This window comes from Apis florea, unplaced genomic scaffold (assembly GCF_048593485.1).
Source record: "Apis florea isolate Af1SG1 unplaced genomic scaffold, ASM4859348v1 contig_2293_pilon, whole genome shotgun sequence".
Lineage (NCBI taxonomy): Eukaryota > Metazoa > Arthropoda > Insecta > Hymenoptera > Apidae > Apis > Apis florea.
In genome coordinates, this window is record NW_028256554.1 from 3,162,196 (window position 1) to 3,186,257 (window position 24,062).

The following is a 24,062-nucleotide window of genomic DNA, read 5'->3' on the forward strand; positions in this document are numbered from 1 at the left end:
TAATATTGTATTAGTAATCTAGTATTAATAAAGTAGATATATTGAATAATGTGACAATTTCGATATAATTAATTATATATAAAATAATAAAAGTATAAGTAATCGATTCGAAAAATTATTATTAAGTTAAAAAATTCAATTTGATAAGCTCTGTGATATTTACTCTGTAGACTTTGTGTTCGGCCAAATGCGTACGCTAACGTGAGGTCGCGTATAGACGACCTTACATAAAATTAGACTATCGTAAAACTTCTCGTACCCGAACTAGACAGTGACAAAAATTTTCCGATGTTGAATTTTTTGTTGAATTTTATAATAAAATAGTAAATAATATTCTTGAATATATTAAAATTAAGAATTATCCCTCGGGAATACAAGAAATTCTCTTATTATTTTTCTATTATTCTCAAAGATTCGATTTAAAATAAGATTGCAACTAAAATTATAAATAAGAGAAAGAACAGATATTCTGTTACAAAATATATAGATCTCGTAGATCTATAAAAAGCTCTGCATTTTACATTATATTTATATAAACTGTTGTGAAACAAATAAACATAATAATTTTGCACTATGTATATTTTTTTAATTGTTAACAAATTAAGATTAGAAATAAAATTCTTATCTTACAATTATTTTTAACAAAGTATTTTAATAAAAATATTTTTTGTTAAAAATAAAAAGAATATTTGTTTTTAGTTAATTACAACGTTATTATAATTTATAAATTAATGATTAACATAATATTGTTATAATTAATATATTGTAGATTATATTTTCAAAGATAAAGTTAAATTTTTTCTAAAATACTAATTATAATAAGTATGCTTTTCAGATATTTTAAAAATATACATATATTTTGTAAGGTAATTTTGTAAGTATAAGCAAGAGTAAGTAGTGAGAAAAGGACAGAGATAGGATAAAAATATGAGAATCAGCGCCATCTTCAGTGTGCCGTAAATGAAACTCATATAAAAAGGATAGAAAATAATAAAAAAAGGATAGAGATAGATAAGAATTGATTACTACCGCCATCTTTTAAAAATTAAAAATATCACTTCAAAAATAGGTAATAAAGATGGTGCTAATCGACAATTCCTAATCTTTGTTATCCTGTTTTTGAAAAAGTATCTTTATCACTCCATAGATGACGCTGACGGTCAATTCTTACCTTATTTCTATCTTTTTCTTACTATTTTCTGTCCTTTTTATGTGAGTTTCATTTACGGCACTCTAGAGATGGCGCTGATTCCCATATTTTTACCTTATCTCTATCCTTCTTCTATTATTTTCTCTCTTTATCTATACAAAGTAATCACAAATAAAGTGGGAAATATTCAAAAATTTCAAAAAAATGATATTATTAATGATATTGATTTGGCGGGAAAAATCTGAACTTGTATATTATTTGAAGTTAGATATTCTTTTGACATCATAGAACCTGTAACCTTTTATTATGTAAAATTCTATCAACAAACTTTCCAAATAACTTATTAAATTTTTGAAAGTTCTCGTAAGAAATCTGAGATGACATCTCAGAATAATAAATATATTTTTTCGTTAATAATAATAATACTAAATTACATTAGCAAAGATATTACATACAATAATTTATATTTAATTACTTATCATAGTAAGTGTTAACAAAATATTACCAAAATTATAAAATTAATATTAAATTATATAAAAGGAATTATATATAAAAGAAAATAAAAGATTTTTATTTTTTTATTATCGACAATTAGATATTTTTATTATATTAAAATATAATATAGAATATATAAAATATAAATATAAATATATAATATAAGAAACACAAATAAAATATATGTTTAGTATTATGTATAATGTTGTATTTTTTTTAAATATTCATAAGGTAATAATGTGAATCGATGAATATATCTTCAAAATATTTGTTGTACATTGTATTTATATACATGTATTAGATGACGTCAGAAGATGATGCTTGGGCTCAAACTCTTATCACAGTAACTCCAGAAGAGGATGCAACATTAAGAAAAATTGCGGATACAACTATAGTATCATCAACACAGGACGTAAATTTAGTTCTTGATCCTGATGAAATCGTAATGAGACGACCGCTTAGACAATTTGTAGATACTAAAGAAGCAAAAGATGAGGTACCAGTAGAGCCAGAAAAGCTAGAACAGCCAGAAGAAAAACCCAAAGAAAAACCCGAAGATGCAGAAGTTCAAACATATTTACAGGGAATACCAGTCGTACATATTTCTACCGAATACCGAGATGAAGCCTCACAAACGATGTATATGCATCCACCATACCCACCTTTACAATATTTTAGAGATATCATGAGTATGCGATTTATTATTCTTCATAATTATTTATCACATCTGTATCTTTTTTTTTTATAGAAATATGAAATAATAAAATTAAAATTAATTGCTTTGTAATATTTTTTAGGATCTTTACACATTAAAGATATAGACAAACATATTTTTAATTTCTATTAAAATATATGCCATACAGCATCTATGAAAGAGGGTCCCATGCCCGATTTAAAGAGGAGCAACGTAGCTGCAACTATTATTAGCTTCCATCCCGAAACACCGCAAGATGTTGTGATCGATCAACTATCCGCGGACGTCACGGACGAAGAACGTGAAGAATTCGTTTCTAAACTTAGCGACGAAGAAGAAAGGGACATGGACATCGCTGAAATATTACATTTTATATTAATACGTGTATTTTGGATAGATGATCCGACCAGTCAAATACAACCTGAGACTGCGGATAAAACTGTGCAAACTTATATCAAATATAATAATCGCACGAAAATCTTCGTCATAGATAATCAAGTACAAACTGATTTGAGTTGCGAACCGAAAGAGTCTAACACGATGCTTTTATCGGATTATTGGGAAACAAAGAATATGATATTGAATTACTTGGAAGATTGTATTACTAAAGGAATTGAAGTTAGAATCATAGTAGATGATATAATAGATGAGATCATTGATAAATGTGCCGAAAGAGTTAGATATCCCATGAAAGAACAAAGCATACAAACTATAGCTACGTACAAATTAGATAAAACAGAAAAAGATGTGTTGAAAAAATTAAAACTCGATATAATCGTGGATCCCTTAGAAGCATCGATTATTGTTCTACCTTTGATAGACGATTTGTTGCAGATAGTTTGCGTTAATGTATCTAAAAATGCCGCTAAGAATGTTAAGATCATTTTAAATAGAATTCTACAGCGGACGACAAATATAATAACAAAACTTATGGAACTAGAAAAACAAGCACAGCGTTAGTATCAATATACATTAAAACGTTACGTTATTCAAATTTCACTGTCATTGTCATTGAATTATAATTAAAAATTTCATTTTTATTCCTTCACACATTATTTCCCACTAAAATAAGATATAAGATTTAACCAATTTTATTATTATTATAATATTTAATTCACTATGAAACAATAACATTTTTATATCTATATGTATATCAAATACATTTTTATATATTTTAGGCAAGCCAATAGATCAAGTGTTAGCTAAAAGAAAAAAGAAAATTCTTGAATTGTTGTCGAAGAAAGAAACAGAAACAATTGCTACACAAACGAGTATAGCAGCAATTTCTGAAGTCAAAAAAATTATAAAATCGAAAGAAGTTTTATGTTCCGTCTGTAGAAGACAGTCAATGTGTCAATATTGTACGAATAGTCAAAAAATTGAAGATGTTCCACAAGAGGAATTTAAGATTCTTCGTACACAAGATATATTGTTAGCATATAAACCCTGTTATATTATGACCAAAATATCCCAAGAAAACAAAAACCTTGAAATCACTTGTCCAGAAAAAAATTTGAAATCTTCTTCAAAACTTCAAGTTTCTTGCTCGATGGATTCAAAAGAATCTCGTCATACAATTTGTGTATTTTTACAATCTAATAAACTTGAACCTCGAGGTAAATACGTTTAATGAAAGAAATTTTGTATTTAATATAATTATTATTTATTTTTTTATTTATTTTTTATTATTATTTTTCAGAATCATTTAACGAATGGTCTTATGTAACTGAGGCTACAATAATGAAACCATGTTCTATAAAAGGTAAAATTATTATTATTTATATATAATATATACATATACATTTTAACATAAATTTATTATTAAACAAATAATATATATATATTAAATTATATTTTATAGAATCCACAAATAACTCAAGTCAAACAACTGTAAGTTCGTTAGATCCATCATTTCAGCCAGTTTTGTGTAGCACCCATAGTACATTAACTTCCCAAGCAGCAACCGCTTTGCAAATATTAAAAAATACATTTTGTACTCGAGAAACTTGTTTTATTTCCTCGCAACAAACTTCGCTTATGGAGAATGAAAAAGTTTGTAGTTGTAGTAAATCAAGTTTAACTATAAATAACACGAGCTGTACACAACAAACGTGTAAAGCTTTCTCAAAATTACATTTACCTAATACATGTAACATTCAATGTCCTATAAAATCACATGGAGATGGTTTTAAAATTATCCCTATACATCTTTCTAAAGATTCTTCTATTTGCAATTAATATACAAATTAAAATATTATTTTACATATATTTATAATTATAATTAAATGTATACATTACAATAATTAATACATTCTTAAGATATTTATTTGACAGAAATAAATGCATATACACTGTTTAAGTATTCTCAGCCAAGCTACCTATGTGTCGTAAACATAAACATTCATAATATTATATGATACATTTGTGATATTACATTCATTTATTATATATGCCTCGCATAAAAATAATTATATAAATTATATACATACATAATTATATTTCGTACATAATTCTTAAATTAATTACAATGTAACATGTATAAAAATATATTTATGAGATCCCTCTCATATTGTAGTTTATAAAGCTTATGTAAATAAAACATTATAAAAATATATATACTATTGCTCATGTTATACCATTCGTATAAAGTTCATACATTTCTTCTTATTAACATTTTTATCATGATAAATTTTATTTGATTTATTTTTATAAAAGTGCATATTTTATATTTGTGCTTTTATCAACATATTCATTACATATTTATGTAATATATGAAATGGAACGTTTTAATAAAAATATGTACTTTTAAATTGAAATTCTTAATTATTTAAGTCAGAAAAAATAACTTAATATTATTTTATTTTTATATAATTTATGAACAAAAACTAAATTTGCACATAATTAATAAAAGTACACACAAAATATTGTAAGTTACATTATTATTATTAAGTTAAATTATATATTATTTTTAAGACTTATGTTATAAATATCTAGTATAAATACTTAAAGAAAGTATTTTTAATTTGTTCTGAGGTCATTATTAAATAAAACGAGTATTTTAAAAAATGTTAACAATGGCAAAAATAATTAAAAATATCGATTGAAGAAATGACAGATAAAAAATATAAAAAAATATATTGATGATTAATAATTGTTCTTCCTATTTTTTTTAAAAAAGATAATATTCATATATATATATATATATATATATATATATATATATATATATATATATAAATGATTTGAAAATTTTCATATTATAAGATTAAATGCTTTAGTACAGATAGTACAGAGAATTTAATGTTAAGCCATTAAAATGTAATTTTTTTAATTAACATTTGCTGCTTTATATTCGTCCTCTTCTTCTTCTGATTGTAATTCTTTAATGGCCACTGCGGTCATTTGTGTTGTTTCTTCCTCAGAAAGCGTTGATATTTTTTGTTGATTTAAATTATTCCATGATTGAATTTCTGCTGATCCAAAAAACCAGAAGAGTATTGTTGCAGATGTAAATACTGCTGTTGAGATCCAGAACATAACACGCCATTCTTCTACTCCATTCTATAAAAAAATAACAATAAATAATTGTTTTTAACTAACTCATTTATATATAACAAAACAATATAAATTTTATATATTTAATTTTATACATACTCTTTCATTTGTCAAAGCACCAATAATTGCTGGAATAATAAATCCAGGAAAACTACCAAAAGTGTTCATGATTCCATATAAAGAACCAGCATAATTGGGTGCAAGATCTTGATGGTTTTGTAAATTAGTTTGACATGCAGCTCCATTAAAACTTAGTGCTACTATTAGCATAACAATTGCAGTTATTGCATCACAACCAACATATGTCATTACAATCAAAGCTAATGCTGGACCCATATGTGCTATAAAAATAGATTTATTTTCATTCATCATTTCACTATCAAATAAAATTTATTCAATTAATTATCATTCAAATTTACTTACAAAAAAGCATAAATATCTTTCTTATCCATCCTAAAGTAAGAATTTTTTTTTTTCGAACATAATCACCAGCTGCAGCAAATAATACTCCAGCACCAAGTCTTGCTATGTAAGGCAATCCTGTAATTGATCCTCCCTAAATGTAATTTGATAAAATTTTAATTTAGTTTGTTTTATATGAAAACAATTCCAATGATGTATAAATATAATATTACCGATTTCATATTAAAACCAAGAACTTCTAAAGTATATTTTGGTCCATTAGTGGCAATGAAATATATACCCCACATATTTGCAAAATGAGCCCATAGCAAAACTAAAAATGGTATTGATGTAGCAACAGCTTTGACTGGTAGTTTCACCTAGTTTTATATTAATATTTAATGATGCTAGTATTATATAAAAATACATATAATTTATTTCATTTATTTAATTTAAAATATAAAAATTTATACTTACTTTCTGTTTAGAAACACTTGTACCTATTTGTTCTTTGATAAAAACTTTTTCATTTTCTGTGATTCCTGGATGAAGATCAGGTGTATCATATATAAGAAATACCCATAAAGCATAAAAAATCAATATAAGTCCACTTGTAACATAATATGCAACTTTCCAACCAAAAGCACTGATTATTTGACCACATAATGTAAATGTTACTACAGTTCCAAAAGGACCACCTAAAATAAAAAATATCTTGTTATTTTAATTGTATATATATTATTAATATTATTTTAATATTTTGATATAATATAATTTTGTATTTAATTTTTATTAAATATAAATACCTTGCATTGTCCATACAAATATACCTTTCTCACTAGGAGGAACCCATCTGGCAATCATGGCATGAAGAGCAGGATAAATAGCTGCCTATTAATTTAATAAATTTATTAATTAATTCTTTTTTATAATAAATATTTTGTTATTTTATTATTGTTGTTATTAAATACAATTTATAGAAATACATAAAAAAATTTTATAAATATGTTTTCTCATAGTGAATATTCATACATAAAAAAAATATGTTCAAAATTTTCAAAACCAAAGATACAAAATTACATAAAAGTATGAAAAATATTTTTACGAAGTTTTAATAAATAAAAATATATCATCATATAAAGTTAAGCAAAGTATTTTTATATTCAAAATTTTATATATATTTTTGTAAAACTATTTTATTCAGTGAAAAGTTTAAATAATGAAAAAAAATAATTAAACGATAAATAATTGAGCAAACTTACTCCAAAAAAGCCCATCAAAAAACGAAGAACAAATACTAAACCATAATGAATACCAGAAACCCAAGGCATCAAAAGGTTTAATACTGCAGGTATTAGTGTTGCAAATCTATATTAAAATATTACACAAAGAAATGAATAAATAAATAATATATAAAATTTAATATAAAATAACGAAAAAAATATTATAACTTACGCTACTACTCTAGAACCTCCATACTTTTCTGCTAAAAGACCAGCAGGTATACTTGCTGGAAGAACTCCATAAAAATAACCAGAAAGTAAAAAACCTTGTATATGTTGATTCCATTCAAATCGTTCACCATACTGTAAGATGAAAATATATAAATTTTTGAAATTGCGATTTCTTAAATATAAATAAATACAAATACAAATAAATAATACAAAAAAAAAGTATTATACATATAATATAGTATTATACAATTAAAAAAAAAGTCTTACATCTTTAAGTTCAATAGTTGTATTCGTAGTATTACTGATAACAGTAGCAGAACATGCTGGACCACTTCCTCCACTTTTACTAGTTGTATTTACCATAGCAACGATTATAATTGACAAATTAGTGCGAATCATATATGAAAACATACACGCTAAAAACATCATGGCACCTAAAATTGCTCTTCTTGGTATTCGTTCTGAAATATGTACGTGCACATTTTATTTATTAAATAGAAAAATTTAATTTAGTTTCATTTTATTTAAATGTTATATAGTTACATATTCATATTATATTATATAAAGATATATGAATATTTTTAAGTTTTAAATAATGTATATTTCGAAAAATTTGAAATAATTTTCAACTTTTGTTTCAATTGCAAAATAGATTTAATAAAATATTATTTTATTTATATATTTAATAAAATTTAGTTATTTTTAATAATTTTTTGTTACTTATGAAACTTATGATTTGTTCTATCTGTATTATTTAACAATATTTATGAACATATTATGAACAATATTCTATATGAACAATATTAATTGTATTCAATTAAATGGGATCAAATTCCTAGAAAAGTTCTATTATATAAATAAGTAAAAACTGGAAAAATAACGGTAATTATTTTTGTCTTCGTCATTCAAGATGTGTCAAGATGATACTAACAATATTAAATTTCATATATTTAAATTAAATATCTTCTAAATTATAATCAAAATTATAATTATAATCTTTTCTTTTTTTTTTTTTTTGGATTGATTGATAATTTTAATAAAATTTATAATTAAGTTTCAATAAAATAAAAAAAAGTTTAATACATTTCTTAGAAAAAGGCAAATATGCATTTGTCTACAATTAAAGTTCCATTTATAAAACATAGATTGATCATTCGATCATTCACGATATCATATTATGTGTTGGCATTGGTCTCGACTCGTCGAAGGTGATGTAAACATTTTACAAACGTACAATAACGCACGTTCTATCTATTTATGAACCATAAAATTAAGTATTACTTATATGCCTTACATTTTTCAAAAAATAAGTAATAAAAATTATATTTTTAAATGAATTTTTATTCTTATTTAAACTTTTGTGAGTTGAATATAACATATAATTTATAATAGCGAAACCTTGATCTAGGTAAATTAAACTATGCAAACTAAATATACTATATAAATGTATATTTATATGTATTAGTCACATAATCATTTAACATATAAAATATAATTTCGTTCGACAATTAAAGTATCAAAGTAGTGCGAAATAAAACGTATTGCAATGATTAAAAATGGATAAAAATAAAAATTAAAGTATTTTTAATTATTTATTTATGAACTTTTCATTTTCTTGATTTAACTGAAATGAACTTATAAGAATTCTGCGAAATGAACGTCAACGTTATCTCTAACATATGATGATATCGCAAATCAACAATGAATCATTAATGAAAAAAATAAAATTTTTATACTTTTATTATATAATTATATAGCTATTTTAACTTTTCTTCTTATTTATTATATTAATTCCTTTAATATTAAAATTATGAATTGATAAAAAAATATTTTAGAAATTATATAATTATATAGAATTATATCATTTATATAATTAATATTATAAAAAGAAAATAATTTTATTAATTGCATACAGAATGTAATAACATAAACTTAATTGAATATAGTAGAAAATTTAATATAAAAGAAAATATAGTAGAAATTAAATTTAATTGAAATGTCATATAATCATTCGAAATGACATCGGATTAATAAATATAACAAATGAATGTTTACACTTGATGTTACTTAACAATTCCCTTACATACAATTTCTAAATATATATTTTAGCTTACATAGCAAAATAGTAGAAGAGATCATTGAAATGTCATACGTTCGGAGAATAAATGGCATTGAACCAATAAATATAGAACTGACTGCTTATATGATGCCAATAATCAACATTTAATAATTCGCTTATATGTAATTTTTAAGTATTTTAACTTGTATACAAAACTCGACACATAAATTATTTCTATTATATACATATATATATACATATAAATGTATAATTGAAATCTGTTTCAAGTCCTTGAAATACGATATTATAATATTAAAAATATATTATTTACAAAATATATATATTTTGTGTATATCTCCGAAACTAAAATTGTGCGATATATATAGAAATAATTGTTCATAATATCAAAGAATATATCTCAAAGATATCGAAATTAATGGAATATGCATTTTTGTATATTTGCATTTTTTTTACATTATTCTTATCGTATTAAAATGTTACATGTTAAAATGAAATATTAAGTATAAAATTGCACGAGAATTATTTTATTATTAGCTATAACAATAGAATATTAATATGTATATTTATGTCTCTGCATGTAATAATATTTAATTGAAAAGTTGATCTTCGTATTTAACTTTCAATAAATTTCAGTTAAACTAGCACTTATGCATTTATTACGAATAAGTTATACTGTCTCTTCTGTATATTTAAGAGTAATATTCGTGTAAATAAATAATCGTGTAAATAAAACTAGAAATATGTAAAAATACATATTTATATATGTTTACAGATCATATCATATGACTAAAATATGTGCATGATCTATTTCCGATATTTATATTTGAAATACATATATGAAACATATGTGTGTGTGTGTATTTCTAACAATTCAAGAGATAAGAAATATTTTTTTTACAATATTTAATACGTTACATATCGTATTGCATTTTTCAAATTACTAAATATAAAGATGTAATAATAATTATATTAAAAAATAAATTAGAAATTAACAAATCGAAAAAGTCAAAAAATAGAAAAAATAAGCTATTACGTTTTAAAATTGTAAAATACTTACCATTAAATTTCCGGAAGAGAGACATTTTGTTGCTTATTATGTATTGATCAGTTTTATGGGAGCGTCAGATCGATATTTTAAGTTTTTTAAACTAGAAACAGTATTTATATATAAAATTGATTGCTATTAATAATACTTTTAATCGTTATCGATAATTGATAAGAAATATTTTAGTTCAGTTAATTTAGATAATATCTTAGAATTATAATGTTGCTGTTAATTGAAGATCAATTAAATAAATTATTTATTAATATTATGTCATTCTTTTATAAATTCGAAATGCGAAATAACTGTAATAGATATTTTTCATTTGGTTGACTTCAAAATCATATATCTTCCTGAAGACACTGAAAAAAGATACCGGACTATCGCTATATCTGAATTCTATATTTAATACGTAATAATAGAATTACACAAAATTATATAATATCGGATGTTATATACATATAAAATAAAAAATATGACAACAATATATAAATATATCATTATCAGGTCTATCTATTATATATAATATTCTAATTTCTTTTAATTTAATTAAAATTAACAAGATGGTAATGTATAATATATACTTATAAAAAATTTTATCATTTCTATATTATTCTTAATCATTTATATATCATTTCTATATCATTCTTATAATATTTTAGAAGTATTATGTATATTATGTATTATGTATAATATATTTTAGAATATATTATGAAATAATATATTTCATGAATTTATTACATACTATATATATTATTAAATATAATATTATATATAAATAAAATTTATATTTAATTAAATATAATATAAAAATTAAATTACATGATAAAAGAAATACTTAAATATTAAATAAAAAATATATTTTATTATATTGATTTTTAATCATCTTTTAACTTTATAATTACATTATAATTATATATATGGATACAAAAAATAAAAATAATATATAAAATATATAAAATATATAACTGAAAATCATATTAAAAATTAAAAGTTCTGAAATTAAACTGTTGGATTCGATTTTTTAATAAAATCTTAGTAAATAATATGTTGGAAAAATTTAATTTTTTTAATTTAAACAAAATTAATAAATCCTTGAATTAAAATTTAATTGTAATATATAAATTATTTATCAAATCTAATTAAGATTTTTTTTTATTTTATTTTAAATTTTTAAAAAGAAATTCATTAAATTATTTCAATGAAATAATTTTTTTTTTTTGTGCAAAAAATAAGCAAAAATATTTTCTTATTATTACGATCAAATAATGTATATCAAGGAATTAAAATATAAATTAATCATAATTTTATATTTTTTTTTATAATTAAACAGTTAAAATAGTTTAATTCTTGGAATTTGAAAAGAAAACAATATTATATATTAAAACATGATTCAGCAAAATTTTTTTCTTCAAAATTAATATAATTATATTTTGTTTTTTAGTTTTAATTATAAAAATAAATGTAAATGTTGAATTATAATCAAAATATAATTAAAATATTAATATATTTAATATATTAATATATAAAAATTTATATTTTATATATTTTTGTCATTTAATAAATTTATATACTAATATGCATCGAATAATTTTAATATGAATTAGTGAAAAAAAAAGGATAAGAATGTATTTATAAACTATATACTTACATCATTCCTTTCATTTATTGCATGATGTTCAATGAGACTAACCTATTTCCGTCTATCTTTTTCAAGATTCAAGATTGTAGAATAAAGAATAATATCCCGCCAATTTGTCGATTAATATTCAGAAAAATTATCCTTTCTCAATATAGGTTTTTATTATATTAAAATAAAAAAATTAAACATTTTTTTACACATCCATATAACGAATTTTGCACAAAATATAATAAAATTATTTATTTTTAATAACACTAAATCACAATGAAACGCAAAATGTGGAACAATCAAATTATTGTACATTAAACCACAAGTGTTACGACAAACGACAAACGTGACTGAAACTTAGTCACTGAACGGCGCTACCTTTTTTTAGTTTTCAATTCGCGCTTCTTTTCCCCTACCTAATCACCTGTTGAATGTATGAGTATGTACTTACATGTATTTGTACATATAAATGAAATACACTTAACGGATAAAGATAACCATTCTTTTATTAAATGTTCGCACCATTTCCATGTATCTACGTATCGTTCGATCAAATACGTAATTGTGAACTAATCAATTAATGAATATTGTTAAATTATGTAAATTAAGAAAATAAACTTAGTATCAATTGATATTTTAGCATCATATTTATATATTTTTTTTTAGAAATTCTATTATCAATTATAAATAAAAACAAAATTATCAATTTTAGAAGAAATGAAAAAATGAAAAAAATGAAAAAATTGCAGAAATTATTCATTTATAGAAATTGAATAAAATTTTATAAATATTTTGTATAAAATTTAATGCTAATGTATCTTATTTATTTTATATTTTATTAATTACATATATAATATGTATACATATATATTTTACTTGTTTTATTAAAATTACAAAATCTTAAACATTAACAATGATAATAATAAATGATAATATATATTTATATATTTATAAATTATATGTGTGTGTGGAAAAAGAAAGTAATTTGATTATTTAAATAAATTATTTTTGTAATTATTTAATATTTATTAACTATTTTACATATAGAGTTATATGCTAGTTACAATACATGTATATGTATTTTAAAGCTATTGGAAGACTTTTATATGCATAATTAAACTTATTAAATTAAGAAATTTAGCTATTGTTAAAATTTTGAATTATTATTGATGTGTTTAACATATAAAATTATATTCATAATAATAATATGATATAAAAATAATAGAAAAAAAAAAAAATAGAAAAAGAAATTCAAATTGTAAACTATGTATGTACATATATGAAAATGCTAAAATACTAGAAAATTTTAATTATTTAATATTTATAATAGCATAGAAAAATATTTTTAAAATTTTAATCTATTATTCATAACAAACATTTCCAATTTCAATATAAAAGCTTTGATTAGGTTTTCCAATATCTCGTAAGGCCACATCTATAATAGGCAATCTTATAGTTTTATCAGTTTGATATGAAATTATTGTCTTGCCCCATTTTCCATTGTATATCTAAAAAATATTAATATCATAAAAGTTTAATGCTTAAATATTTTGCAAAATCAATTCAAATATTTTAAAACTTACTCTACATTCATCAATTATCATTTCATATCTTAAACGTTGATTTCCACGTGGTGTTAATTCAGCATCATTCCAAGTTAAAAATTTCATACCTTTTCTATATGTTTTTCTTTCAGAATCAAAATAGCCTATACTGTTTTTACAGTGATATGTTATATTTTGATATGCATTTTTTGATAGAAGTTGCAGAAAACCAATTTGATTACTATCTGCTTTGTATGTAATCTGAATATTACATATGTTAAAAATGAAAAGTAAAAATAATTTGTTTCATTTATATTTATATTTTTATGTAAATTCAATAGAAAGTGTTACCTTCATTCCATTTTCTATTTCACTTAACCAAGTTTCTGGTTGATCAGTGATATGTATAATTTCTGGAGAATGTACTGGATTTGGTAATAAACATGTTGCATGTTTTTTGGCATCACAATACACTAAAATTGCATCTCTTGCATCACCTTCATTGGGATCAATCCAATATTCTCCTAAGATATTAAGAAAGATATTTTTAATAAATATATTAATATTCTGTGAATTCGATAATTTTAATTTCAATAAATTAAAATTAACAATTATTTTACAATTTATGTAAACTAACCGGAAAGTTTATTAGGATAAGCACTATAAAGATCTCTACATGTTTTGGCTGGTGAATTCTTTTCACCATCTGGTTTTATAAATTTTTGAAATGATGATTTCAGCTGTTTATATGCTTTTTGAATTAGTTCTTGTCTTTCTTGTTCTGTCATATCTTGACTAAACATTCTGGGTGGTTCATCACCAATTAATGGATCTGGTCCTTTAATTTGGCCTTGTCCTATTCATATAAAGATTAATGTAACGGTTTAATAATTCTAATATTAATTATTCTTATATAATTATTTTTTTCTGAAATATATAGAAATATAATTTTATATTATATAATAATATTACCTAGAAGAGCAGCTAAAGAAGCAGCATCATATCCTAATCCAAGTTCACCAGGTGGGCCTGGAGGACCTGGTGGACCAGGTGAACCTGGTGGTCCATGACGACCTTCATCACCTGGAGGGCCTTTTGGCCCTGGATTGCCAATTAATCCAATTGGTCCAGGGTTACCATCTCGTCCTGGACTCCCTCTAGGTCCAGGTTCACCATCTTTACCAGGTAATCCAGGAAGTCCAGGTATTCCTTTTTCTCCTGGTGGACCAATAGATCCGGGTAGCCCTTGTAAACCAGTAAATCCTCTATGACCTTTTAAACCTTTTTGCCCTTCTTCACCACGTTCACCTTTAGGGCCTTGTAATCCAATAGGTCCTGGTTTTCCTCTAGGTCCCTAATTAAAAAAATTAATTTTTTTTTTTATAACATTTATTTTAAAGTCACAATAAAAATAAAAATACATAATTTCGAAATTATTATTGTTATAAATATATATATCATTAATAAAAATGATAAAAACTAACTTGCTGTCCCTCTACACCTTGTGGTCCTGTTTCTCCTTTTGATCCTCTTTCTCCTGCTGATCCTGGAGGACCTGCTTGACCAGGCGGTCCCTATTTATGAAAATGTATATTTTCATTTTACATTATTTTCAATTTATATAATGTTCAATATGATCATAACTTACAGGTAAACCTGGAGAACCTGGTAATCCTGTTTGGCCTATTGCTCCAGGTGGTCCTTTATCTCCAGGACGACCTGCTATTCCAGGTGGTCCAGGTTTACCACTAGATCCTTCTGCCCCAATTTCTCCTGGTGGCCCAGGTGGTCCAATTGGTCCAATTTGTCCTAAAAGTCCAGGTGGACCTTCTGGTCCTGGTTTTCCAGGTGTACCAGATTCACCCTATTATATTATATTGATTACAATACATATAAATTCTAATATATATCTATAATTCAGAATAAAATTGAATAATTATGTTTCATAAAATTAAAATTTTAATCGAACTTACGGGTGCCCCTCGTATTCCTCTAGCACCTATTGGTCCAGAAGGACCTGGTAAACCAGGTAATCCTCTCTCACCTGGAGAACCTTGAGGACCTTGAGGACCAGGAATACCTGGAGGACCTTGAGAACCACTTTCACCTTTGTTTCCATCTGTGCCAGGTAAACCTGGATTTCCAATTGGTCCATGATTTCCAGGTCGTCCTGCTTCTCCAGCATTACCCTTACTACCTGGCAATCCAGATGGTCCTGGTGGTCCTATTGCACCTGGTGGACCCTATAAAAATTTTAAATTATAAAATTGATATTGCACAAAAACATTGATGAGGAAAGAAAAAACATACTGGTGCACCAATGTTTCCCGGTACTCCTGGTGGTCCTATAATACCAGGTTCTCCTCTAGCACCTGGTTCACCTCGTATTCCTTTAGATCCAGTCAAGCCAATTAAACCTTGTGGTCCAGTTTCACCTGGATTACCTATAAGATTTATATTAATAGTTTACTTGCTTGTAAAATATAAAATTTGATTTTGAATATTTTTTTATGTATTACATATTATTTATTACCAGGTGGACCAGAATTTCCTTGATCTCCCTTTAATCCTGGATAACCACGATCTCCCTTTAATCCTGGTAAACCAATAAGTCCTTGAGGTCCTGGGAAACCTTGTAATCCTTGAAGTCCTTGAGGGCCTCTTTCTCCTGGATTACCAGGAGCACCTGTCTCTCCTGGAAGACCAGGTAAACCAGAATCTCCTCGTTCTGCTGGTTCACCTGGTGGTCCTGGTGGACCAATTTGACCTTGAGGTCCACGTTCTCCAATCCGTCCTATAAAAATATACTAACATTATATATTTCTTCAAGATAATAAATATATTTTTTTCTATGACATACAACCTGGAGGTCCTTCAAGACCAATTGGTCCAATAGGTCCCCTTTCTCCTTTTGGACCTGATTCTCCCGGAGCTCCTCGTAAACCAGGCAATCCTACTAATCCGGATGGTCCTGAAATTCCTTTCTCTCCTTTAACTCCAGGTAATCCCTAAAATAGATATTTATTTTATATACATTTTAGATAATTAATAAAATTTTAGCAAATATATGAAGAAATCAAAAGATATGTACAGGAGGACCATCTAATCCTTGTACTCCAGGTTCTCCTCTTGGTCCCATTAATCCTGGCCCTCCTGCAGCACCTCTTTCCCCAGGAAAGCCACGTTCACCTCTATTTCCAGGTATACCTGGTGAACCAGGTGGTCCTTGAACACCTGGTTCTCCATCTTTTCCTGGCGATCCCGCATTTCCAGTTGTACCTGGAAAACCCTAATTACATCAAATTATGTAATAAAATTATATTGTTTCTGTGTTTATTATTTTTACATATATTTTAAATATTTATTAATTTATTAATTTTAATTTATTTATTAATTTTTTCAAAAATATATGTTTTTATAATTTTTAATATAAAATATACCTGAAAACCTCTAGGACCTGGGGATCCTGGAGGTCCTCGTTCACCATCTGCTCCTGATGGTCCAGGTGAACCTTGTGGTCCTGGTGCTCCTTCTTTTCCAGTATCACCTCTAGGACCAGATGGTCCAGGATTTCCAGGTTCACCAGCTTTTCCAGGCTCGCCCTTTTAATAATAAATAAAAATAATTTTTTCGGATATCTAACATTAAAAACAAAAATAAAATGGTAAAGATAAATATTATTAATACTGGATATCCTTTTTCTCCTGGAAGACCTAGTGGACCAGGCAAACCTTGTAAGCCAGGTGGACCTTGTTCTCCAGGTTTTCCATCAGCTCCTTGGATTCCTCGTTCTCCTGGATTACCTGGCTTTCCAGGTGCACCAGGACGACCCATTAATCCACGTGTACCCTATAATATCATATTTCATATTTTTTTAATATCAAAAATTTTAAATATATCTAATAAGCATGCCTAATGTACATATCTAATATAAGCATATATATATGCTTATATTACACGAATATATGAACACGAATATTCGTGAATGATAGAAAATTTATTCTGATAATAGATTTAAGAATCAAGATAAAAAAATTAAATTTAGCAATATATTATAAAATATTATAAAACATATGTATATTTATTATTTCAAAGATATATATTTATTAAAACCTGTAATCCAGGTGATCCTGGACGACCGGGATCTCCTATAACTCCTTTTGGTCCTATTGGGCCAACGGGTCCACGATCTCCAGATTGACCTATAATATAATAATAATAATATAAAGTATCATAATTGTAAGAAAATTATCATAATAATGGTTCTGATAATATACCTTTGGATCCCATTGGTCCATCGGGACCTGGAAGACCTGGTGCTCCTGGTGCTCCACGTTCTCCAGTTGGACCGGGTGTACCAATAGGTCCACGCATTCCTCTTTTTCCTCGTTTTCCTTCGTTTCCAGGAGGACCAGGTAATCCACGCGGACCTGGAATTCCTGCATCACCTTTAACTCCGCTATCACCTTTAAATCCTCTTTCACCAGGAAATCCCTATATGTAAAAAAATTGCTTAACGTATTTAATAAATCTATATTCATCCAAATTTGAATTACATTATCATTTCGTTTCATAGATTTATAGAAACAACATATGAAAATAAAAAAACAATATTTACAGGCATGCCTTTTGCTCCTGGAATACCAGGATTGCCAGGTATTCCAGGTTGTCCTCGAGCTCCAGGAAAACCTGGAGCACCAACTAAACCAGATGCTCCTATACTTCCTTTTTCTCCAGGTATTCCATCTTTTCCCTGAGGCCCTTGTGGTCCTGATTCACCAGGTTGTCCAGGACGACCAGTTTCACCTACGCATAAGGAAAAGATTTGATTCTACAGATTCTACATATACATAATTCTTAAATTCTATAAAAAATTTTATTGAATACTTTGATAATACGTTGATCATTTTCGTTTTCACTGTAGATACATAAATTACAATAAATATTAATTATTTAAAATATATAAAAAATACCTCGAGGTCCTTGTATGCCTTGACTTCCTTTTGGTCCTTGCGCTCCTTGATCTCCTTTTATACCTGGATTACCCGGAAAACCAGGAGAACCTGGTTTACCTACTGCACCCTACAACAATTATTTTTATATTATATTCATGATTCTTATATTTATCTTTGTTATTTTACTTACAGGTTGTCCAGGCGGACCAGAAATTCCATCTACTCCTCTAATTCCCGGAGGTCCTGGAGGGCCTTCCCTACCTCTTTCACCACGTGGACCTGCAGGACCCTATTATATATTTCATAGATTATTTTTTAAAATTTTTCAATACAATAAACTTTCTATTCAGACTAAATAAGAATTAAAGTACTAATAAATACTAATACTAATAATAAAAAATTAAAATATTTTAATGCATCATTATTTTATATTTATGTTTTAAATATTTTGAAAACTATAATGCAATAATTTCAATATAATATAATAAATGGAAAGATATAAAAGTAATCTGGCAATATTAAAAGTTTATTAAAATATACAAATATTGATATTCAATACTCACAATAGGGCCTACAGGACCCATTGATCCAGGTGCACCTATAGATCCTTTTTCACCAGATATACCTTGCTCTCCTTTCGCACCATCTAATCCTGGAAAACCGCGATGTCCTTTCATACCAGGAAGACCAGGTAGTCCTGGAAGACCTCTTGGACCAACTGGACCAACTGATCCTGGAGGACCAGGTTCTCCATCTTCACCGGTATTACCCTAACGCCAATTTTAATCAACAATTTAACTATTAATTATATATAAATTATATATTAATTATAATTATTTAGTAATTTAATTAATACATACATCTTTTCCAGTTAGACCAGGTAATCCTCTTGGACCTGGAGCACCTGGAGGACCTGGAGTTCCTGGCTCGCCAGGTTCTCCTCGTACTCCTTGAAAGCCTTGTGGTCCAGATGGTCCAGGTGGACCTATTATATTGAAAAATATTATATAATCATGTAATAATTAAAATTAAAATATAAATATTTACCTGGTGGACCACGAGGACCAATAGGGCCTACTTGTGTTTGTAAATAAGCATCTGGACTATACAAAGGTGCTGCTGCTCCCGTCGGACCTTTATCTTGACTTGCTTGAGATAAAGCTAATTGTTGATAATACATTGATACCTATTTATATTAATTTATTATTAATAGGAAGAAATATGTTATGTAATTATTCTGGAATGTAAGATATTAATATATTTTATAATACGTAGACACATGTAACGATTCATAAAATTTTTTATTAAACATACAATATAATAAATCTATAATTGAAATTAATAATAATTAATAATATTAATTATTTACATCAGGTATAGGTCCTGGCGGTCCAGGCGGTCCTGGAATTCCCGGAGTTCCAGGTTGTCCTGGAAATCCAGCATCCCCCGGACGACCAATATCTCCAGGTCTACCAGGCTCTCCCTAAGTTATGAAAATAATACTTGTTACATTAAAATATTATTTATTATTTTTTTCATAAAAAGAGTATTACTTACTCTTGGTCCAGGAACAGCAACAGCATTAATCATATTACTTTCACCAGGCACGATTTCAGTTGGTAACTAATAATATAAATAAATTATTATTATACATATTTTATAATTCTACATAATATATTTTAAATTTTATATTCGGTACTTACTGGATGATTTCTTTCTGGAGTTGTATGCAGATCATCTCGAACTTCTATTATAATGTATAATAATATTATATATATTATAATTATATATTTATAATATATAACGCTATTATTAAATTTATATTATTAATATAGAAAAAAATAATATTTTAATACAATACAAAAAAATGCTTAAAATACAAATATACAAAAATATATAAAATAAAAATTTAAAAAAGTGAATCTTAACTATTATTCTTTAGGATTATATATGTATGTATATATGTAATTCATAATATATATATATCATCTAATTAATAAAACATGAAAAAATTGTTTGAAATGTAAATCAAGATATTCCAAATGAATCACAATGTTTAGAAAAAGAATTAGTTATATGATTAATCAAATCGTTTATTTAAAATATTCGTAATATTGATTGACCAAATGAAACAATACGTGGTATTGTAAGTTGAAAAATGAAAACATAATAGGACAAAAGTAAACAATTACTAGAAACAAATCATTTATTATGAATTCTCTGAAGTAATAATAAAATATTATTACCTTTGATAAACGTTTATGTAACAAATTATTGATGTCATTGCATTAATACTACAAACTAATAAAAGAACTGTAAATGAAAACATAACTCAAAAGTATACAATAAATGTTCATGTTAGAATAAATGTTAATATTAAGTTTCATTTTTCAGTATATATAATATGTTTTTATTATTTTTGATATTAAAAGAAAACTTGTTTTTAATTAATTAATTAACTACAAAATTTAATTTTTTAAATAAATTTTTAAAATGGTATGAAAAATATAAATATAATATATAAATATATTCAAATTTTAATTTTTTTTTAATATATTTTTAAATATATATCTTAATTTTATTATTTTTATATTTATTATATATTATTAAACATAACATTCATAAAATTTATATATTTATGACGTAAATTTTACATAGAACCATCAAATACCTTGAATGAAAGATCGAATTGTCGTTTGTGCTGGTGAATCTGTAGACAATGCTGATCTATAAAATGATCTTTGTAATGTTTCTGTCGGTAATCCACCCCTGCCTTTATGCAACATATAATAAAATTAATGTTTTGTTTTATAATATTTTGTTTGAATTACTTATAAGGTTTTAATTTAATTATATCTAACTTTATTTGTTTCATTTCATCATTTTTTATGAAAATTGAATATATAATTTATAATATATAATTTTTAAAAATTATATTACATATGCTTATTATTTTTATATGAATATTTTTTATCGAATATATATAATATATATGCATACTTGCGGTATTGATATTAGACGTAACAGATGATGGTGGTGTAGTTGTAATTATAGTTTCTAAACATAAAAATATTATTAAAATATTAATCCATTATTTCATTCATGTTTAAATTTTCAAATTTAATTTTTAAAGTAAAGTTTTATTTAAGAAGAACCATGTACTCTATTTAATTTCTAATATTCTATTTAATTATAATCTTTTTTTACTTATTTGTCTCATAATATTTTACATATATATACACTTGTTATATATACGGTCTATAAATTTAATTCTAATAGAAAAGAAATATTAATGTTACATATACAAAATATAAGTATGTATTGGACTATGATAAATGATTTAATATCTGTTAAATGTATAGAAAAATAGTAATACCGGAATACATTGAGATGAATGAGTGTTTAATAAAGTGCAATAAAAATTTTAATTGTTAATTTTTATCAATTAACACAATTGATTAATTGCATTACGCAAAGCGCTAAAACAAGTATCCGATCTGAAACTTCCGGTGTTAATTAGGTAGTTATTAATATATACTTCCTTTAATTGTTTCATAAATAATACAAATAACGTTACAATAACTGTTACAATAACGAAGAAATTGTATAGATAGTAATTTTATAACATATTATATATGTCAATTACTTTTAATTAAAAATATAATTAATTATTAGATTAATTTTATTAATTTTAAAAAATTTATTCTTTAATATTAAATTTAATTCTTTCTATATAAAAACAAGAATCCTTAATGATACAAAAATTATAAAAAAAATATTTCATTTATTTAATTTAAATTTTTTGATGCAATACTACAAAACAATATAATACACAAATAAAAATATGCTAAGTGGAAATCCATTTCACAAAAAATGTTTAAATAACAATAATTATACAGTAAAATTTAACATGCAATATTAATTACAGAATTACCAAATATCAAATAATCGAAAATTATATTCACCATTTCTTTCATAGTCGTCGTCATAATTGTCATAGTAATCGTACTCATAATCACTGTTAGCAGGTTGTTGAGCTTGCAGTGACTTCGACCGTTGTTTCCTAAGTTTAGTCCGTACAGAGTCAGCTTGGGGCAGAAGAAGCTGAACCACGACGAACGCTGCGGCCAGCTGAAGGGCCTTCGGCCCCATGAGCGACTATTCGTTGATAAAGTCAGTAATGTGATCCTAGAGCCAACTCGCCTTCGTCTGAAGCTGAGGACAACTAGACATACGACAACTGGCGTATCATCTATTTAGCAGATGCTTTGTAACTCAGGGGAGGTCATCATCCTCCGTTTTACGATCAACATGCAATCCTCCCACTGTCTTGATCTTCGATGTCATCCCTTCCCTTTGATTCCTTTCCTTCTATATCTTTTTTTCCCTTCTTATACTTCTTTTTTTGAAAAATTGATTCTTTCTTATTTTTCTTTTTTTTATACTATACTATACTATATGAGGGTAAAAAGTATTGTCGTGAAAAGTAATAAAATTAAAAAACATTAAATTTATTACTTAAATTTACACTTTACGTTTATATATTAAAATTTATAAATTTTTGGTAATTTTCGAATTTTCAATCATTTTCAATACTATAATTAAATGAATATGAATATGAATATGGAAATATGAATATTAATATGATATTAATACCATTACTTGAAAAGGATGTAATTGGATATAGTAATATAAATATATATGAATACAGTTATATTCTTTTATATATATATATATATATATATTTCATCCCCGTTTTAAGAAATGAAGAGGTCATCATTCTTTACCAAGAAATTGCATGTGTCTTTTATTACGATGATCGAATACGCGTATCACTTATTTTCTTCTGTTATATATATCATAAAATATCATTATACATACCATCATATGAAATATATATATCATTAAGATAATAAAGGATAAGGATTTTATTCCTTATAGAAATCATCTAAAGTAAAAAAAATTATTTTAAATAATTTTTATGATTATATAAATAATACAAATTTTAATACAAATACTCACAATCACACCATTTTATTTATTTTTTATAATGATAAAAAT

General features: G+C 25.2%; 3 protein-coding genes and 1 long non-coding RNA gene across 7 annotated transcripts; 1 reads left to right on the forward strand and 3 right to left on the reverse strand.

Moving 5' to 3' along the window:
- The first annotated feature begins 1,403 nt into the window (after positions 1-1,403).
- Positions 1,404-4,953, forward strand: LOC147658244 (uncharacterized). 2 transcript variants are annotated; one of them, XM_086903610.1, is made up of 6 exons: positions 1,404-1,633; positions 1,947-2,334; positions 2,509-3,294; positions 3,518-3,955; positions 4,039-4,101; positions 4,201-4,953. In XM_086903610.1, exons 2-6 carry the CDS (start codon positions 1,947-1,949, stop codon positions 4,575-4,577), a joined length of 2,052 nt encoding a protein of 683 aa, XP_086759736.1. In that variant the 5' UTR covers positions 1,404-1,633; the 3' UTR covers positions 4,578-4,953. The 2 variants fall into 2 exon arrangements, with proteins under 2 accessions (XP_086759736.1, XP_086759737.1); XM_086903611.1 differs by lacking the exon at positions 1,404-1,633 and having other exon boundaries at positions 2,214-2,334; positions 2,443-3,294.
- On the reverse strand, positions 1,718-2,560 carry LOC147658245 (uncharacterized). Its single transcript, XR_015290800.1, has 2 exons — positions 2,308-2,560; positions 1,718-2,162 (listed from the first exon to the last, which is right to left on the reverse strand). It is a non-coding gene; the product is annotated as an uncharacterized LOC147658245 (long non-coding RNA).
- On the reverse strand, positions 4,647-12,888 carry LOC100870582 (dietary and metabolic glutamate transporter). 2 transcript variants are annotated; one of them, XM_003694558.4, is made up of 11 exons: positions 12,524-12,888; positions 10,888-11,234; positions 8,018-8,211; positions 7,752-7,882; positions 7,559-7,664; positions 7,103-7,187; positions 6,774-6,994; positions 6,530-6,676; positions 6,318-6,450; positions 5,994-6,235; positions 4,647-5,900 (listed from the first exon to the last, which is right to left on the reverse strand). In XM_003694558.4, the coding sequence occupies exons 2-11, from the start codon at positions 10,910-10,912 to the stop codon at positions 5,667-5,669; spliced, it is 1,518 nt and encodes a 505-aa protein (XP_003694606.1). In that variant the 5' UTR covers positions 10,913-11,234; positions 12,524-12,888; the 3' UTR covers positions 4,647-5,666. The 2 variants fall into 2 exon arrangements, with proteins under 2 accessions (XP_003694606.1, XP_031772989.1); XM_031917129.2 differs by having other exon boundaries at positions 10,888-10,978; positions 12,524-12,875.
- Positions 12,889-13,507: 619 nt separating this feature from the next.
- LOC100870468 (uncharacterized) lies at positions 13,508-23,346 on the reverse strand. Of its 2 annotated transcripts, XM_086903612.1 has the most exons (29): positions 22,967-23,346; positions 22,002-22,058; positions 21,673-21,774; positions 20,705-20,748; positions 20,559-20,624; positions 20,371-20,484; positions 20,049-20,187; positions 19,862-19,986; positions 19,565-19,771; positions 19,192-19,290; positions 19,020-19,128; positions 18,665-18,852; positions 18,324-18,540; positions 18,160-18,248; positions 17,734-17,895; positions 17,487-17,648; positions 17,138-17,335; positions 16,910-17,054; positions 16,580-16,840; positions 16,357-16,490; positions 16,020-16,289; positions 15,695-15,910; positions 15,531-15,620; positions 15,232-15,400; positions 15,019-15,096; positions 14,684-14,902; positions 14,398-14,570; positions 14,086-14,307; positions 13,508-14,010 (listed from the first exon to the last, which is right to left on the reverse strand). In XM_086903612.1, exons 1-29 carry the CDS (start codon positions 23,151-23,153, stop codon positions 13,864-13,866), a joined length of 4,389 nt encoding a protein of 1,462 aa, XP_086759738.1. In that variant the 5' UTR covers positions 23,154-23,346; the 3' UTR covers positions 13,508-13,863. The 2 variants fall into 2 exon arrangements, with proteins under 2 accessions (XP_086759738.1, XP_003694605.1); XM_003694557.4 differs by having other exon boundaries at positions 15,019-15,400.
- Between the last annotated feature and the right edge of the window lie 716 nt (positions 23,347-24,062).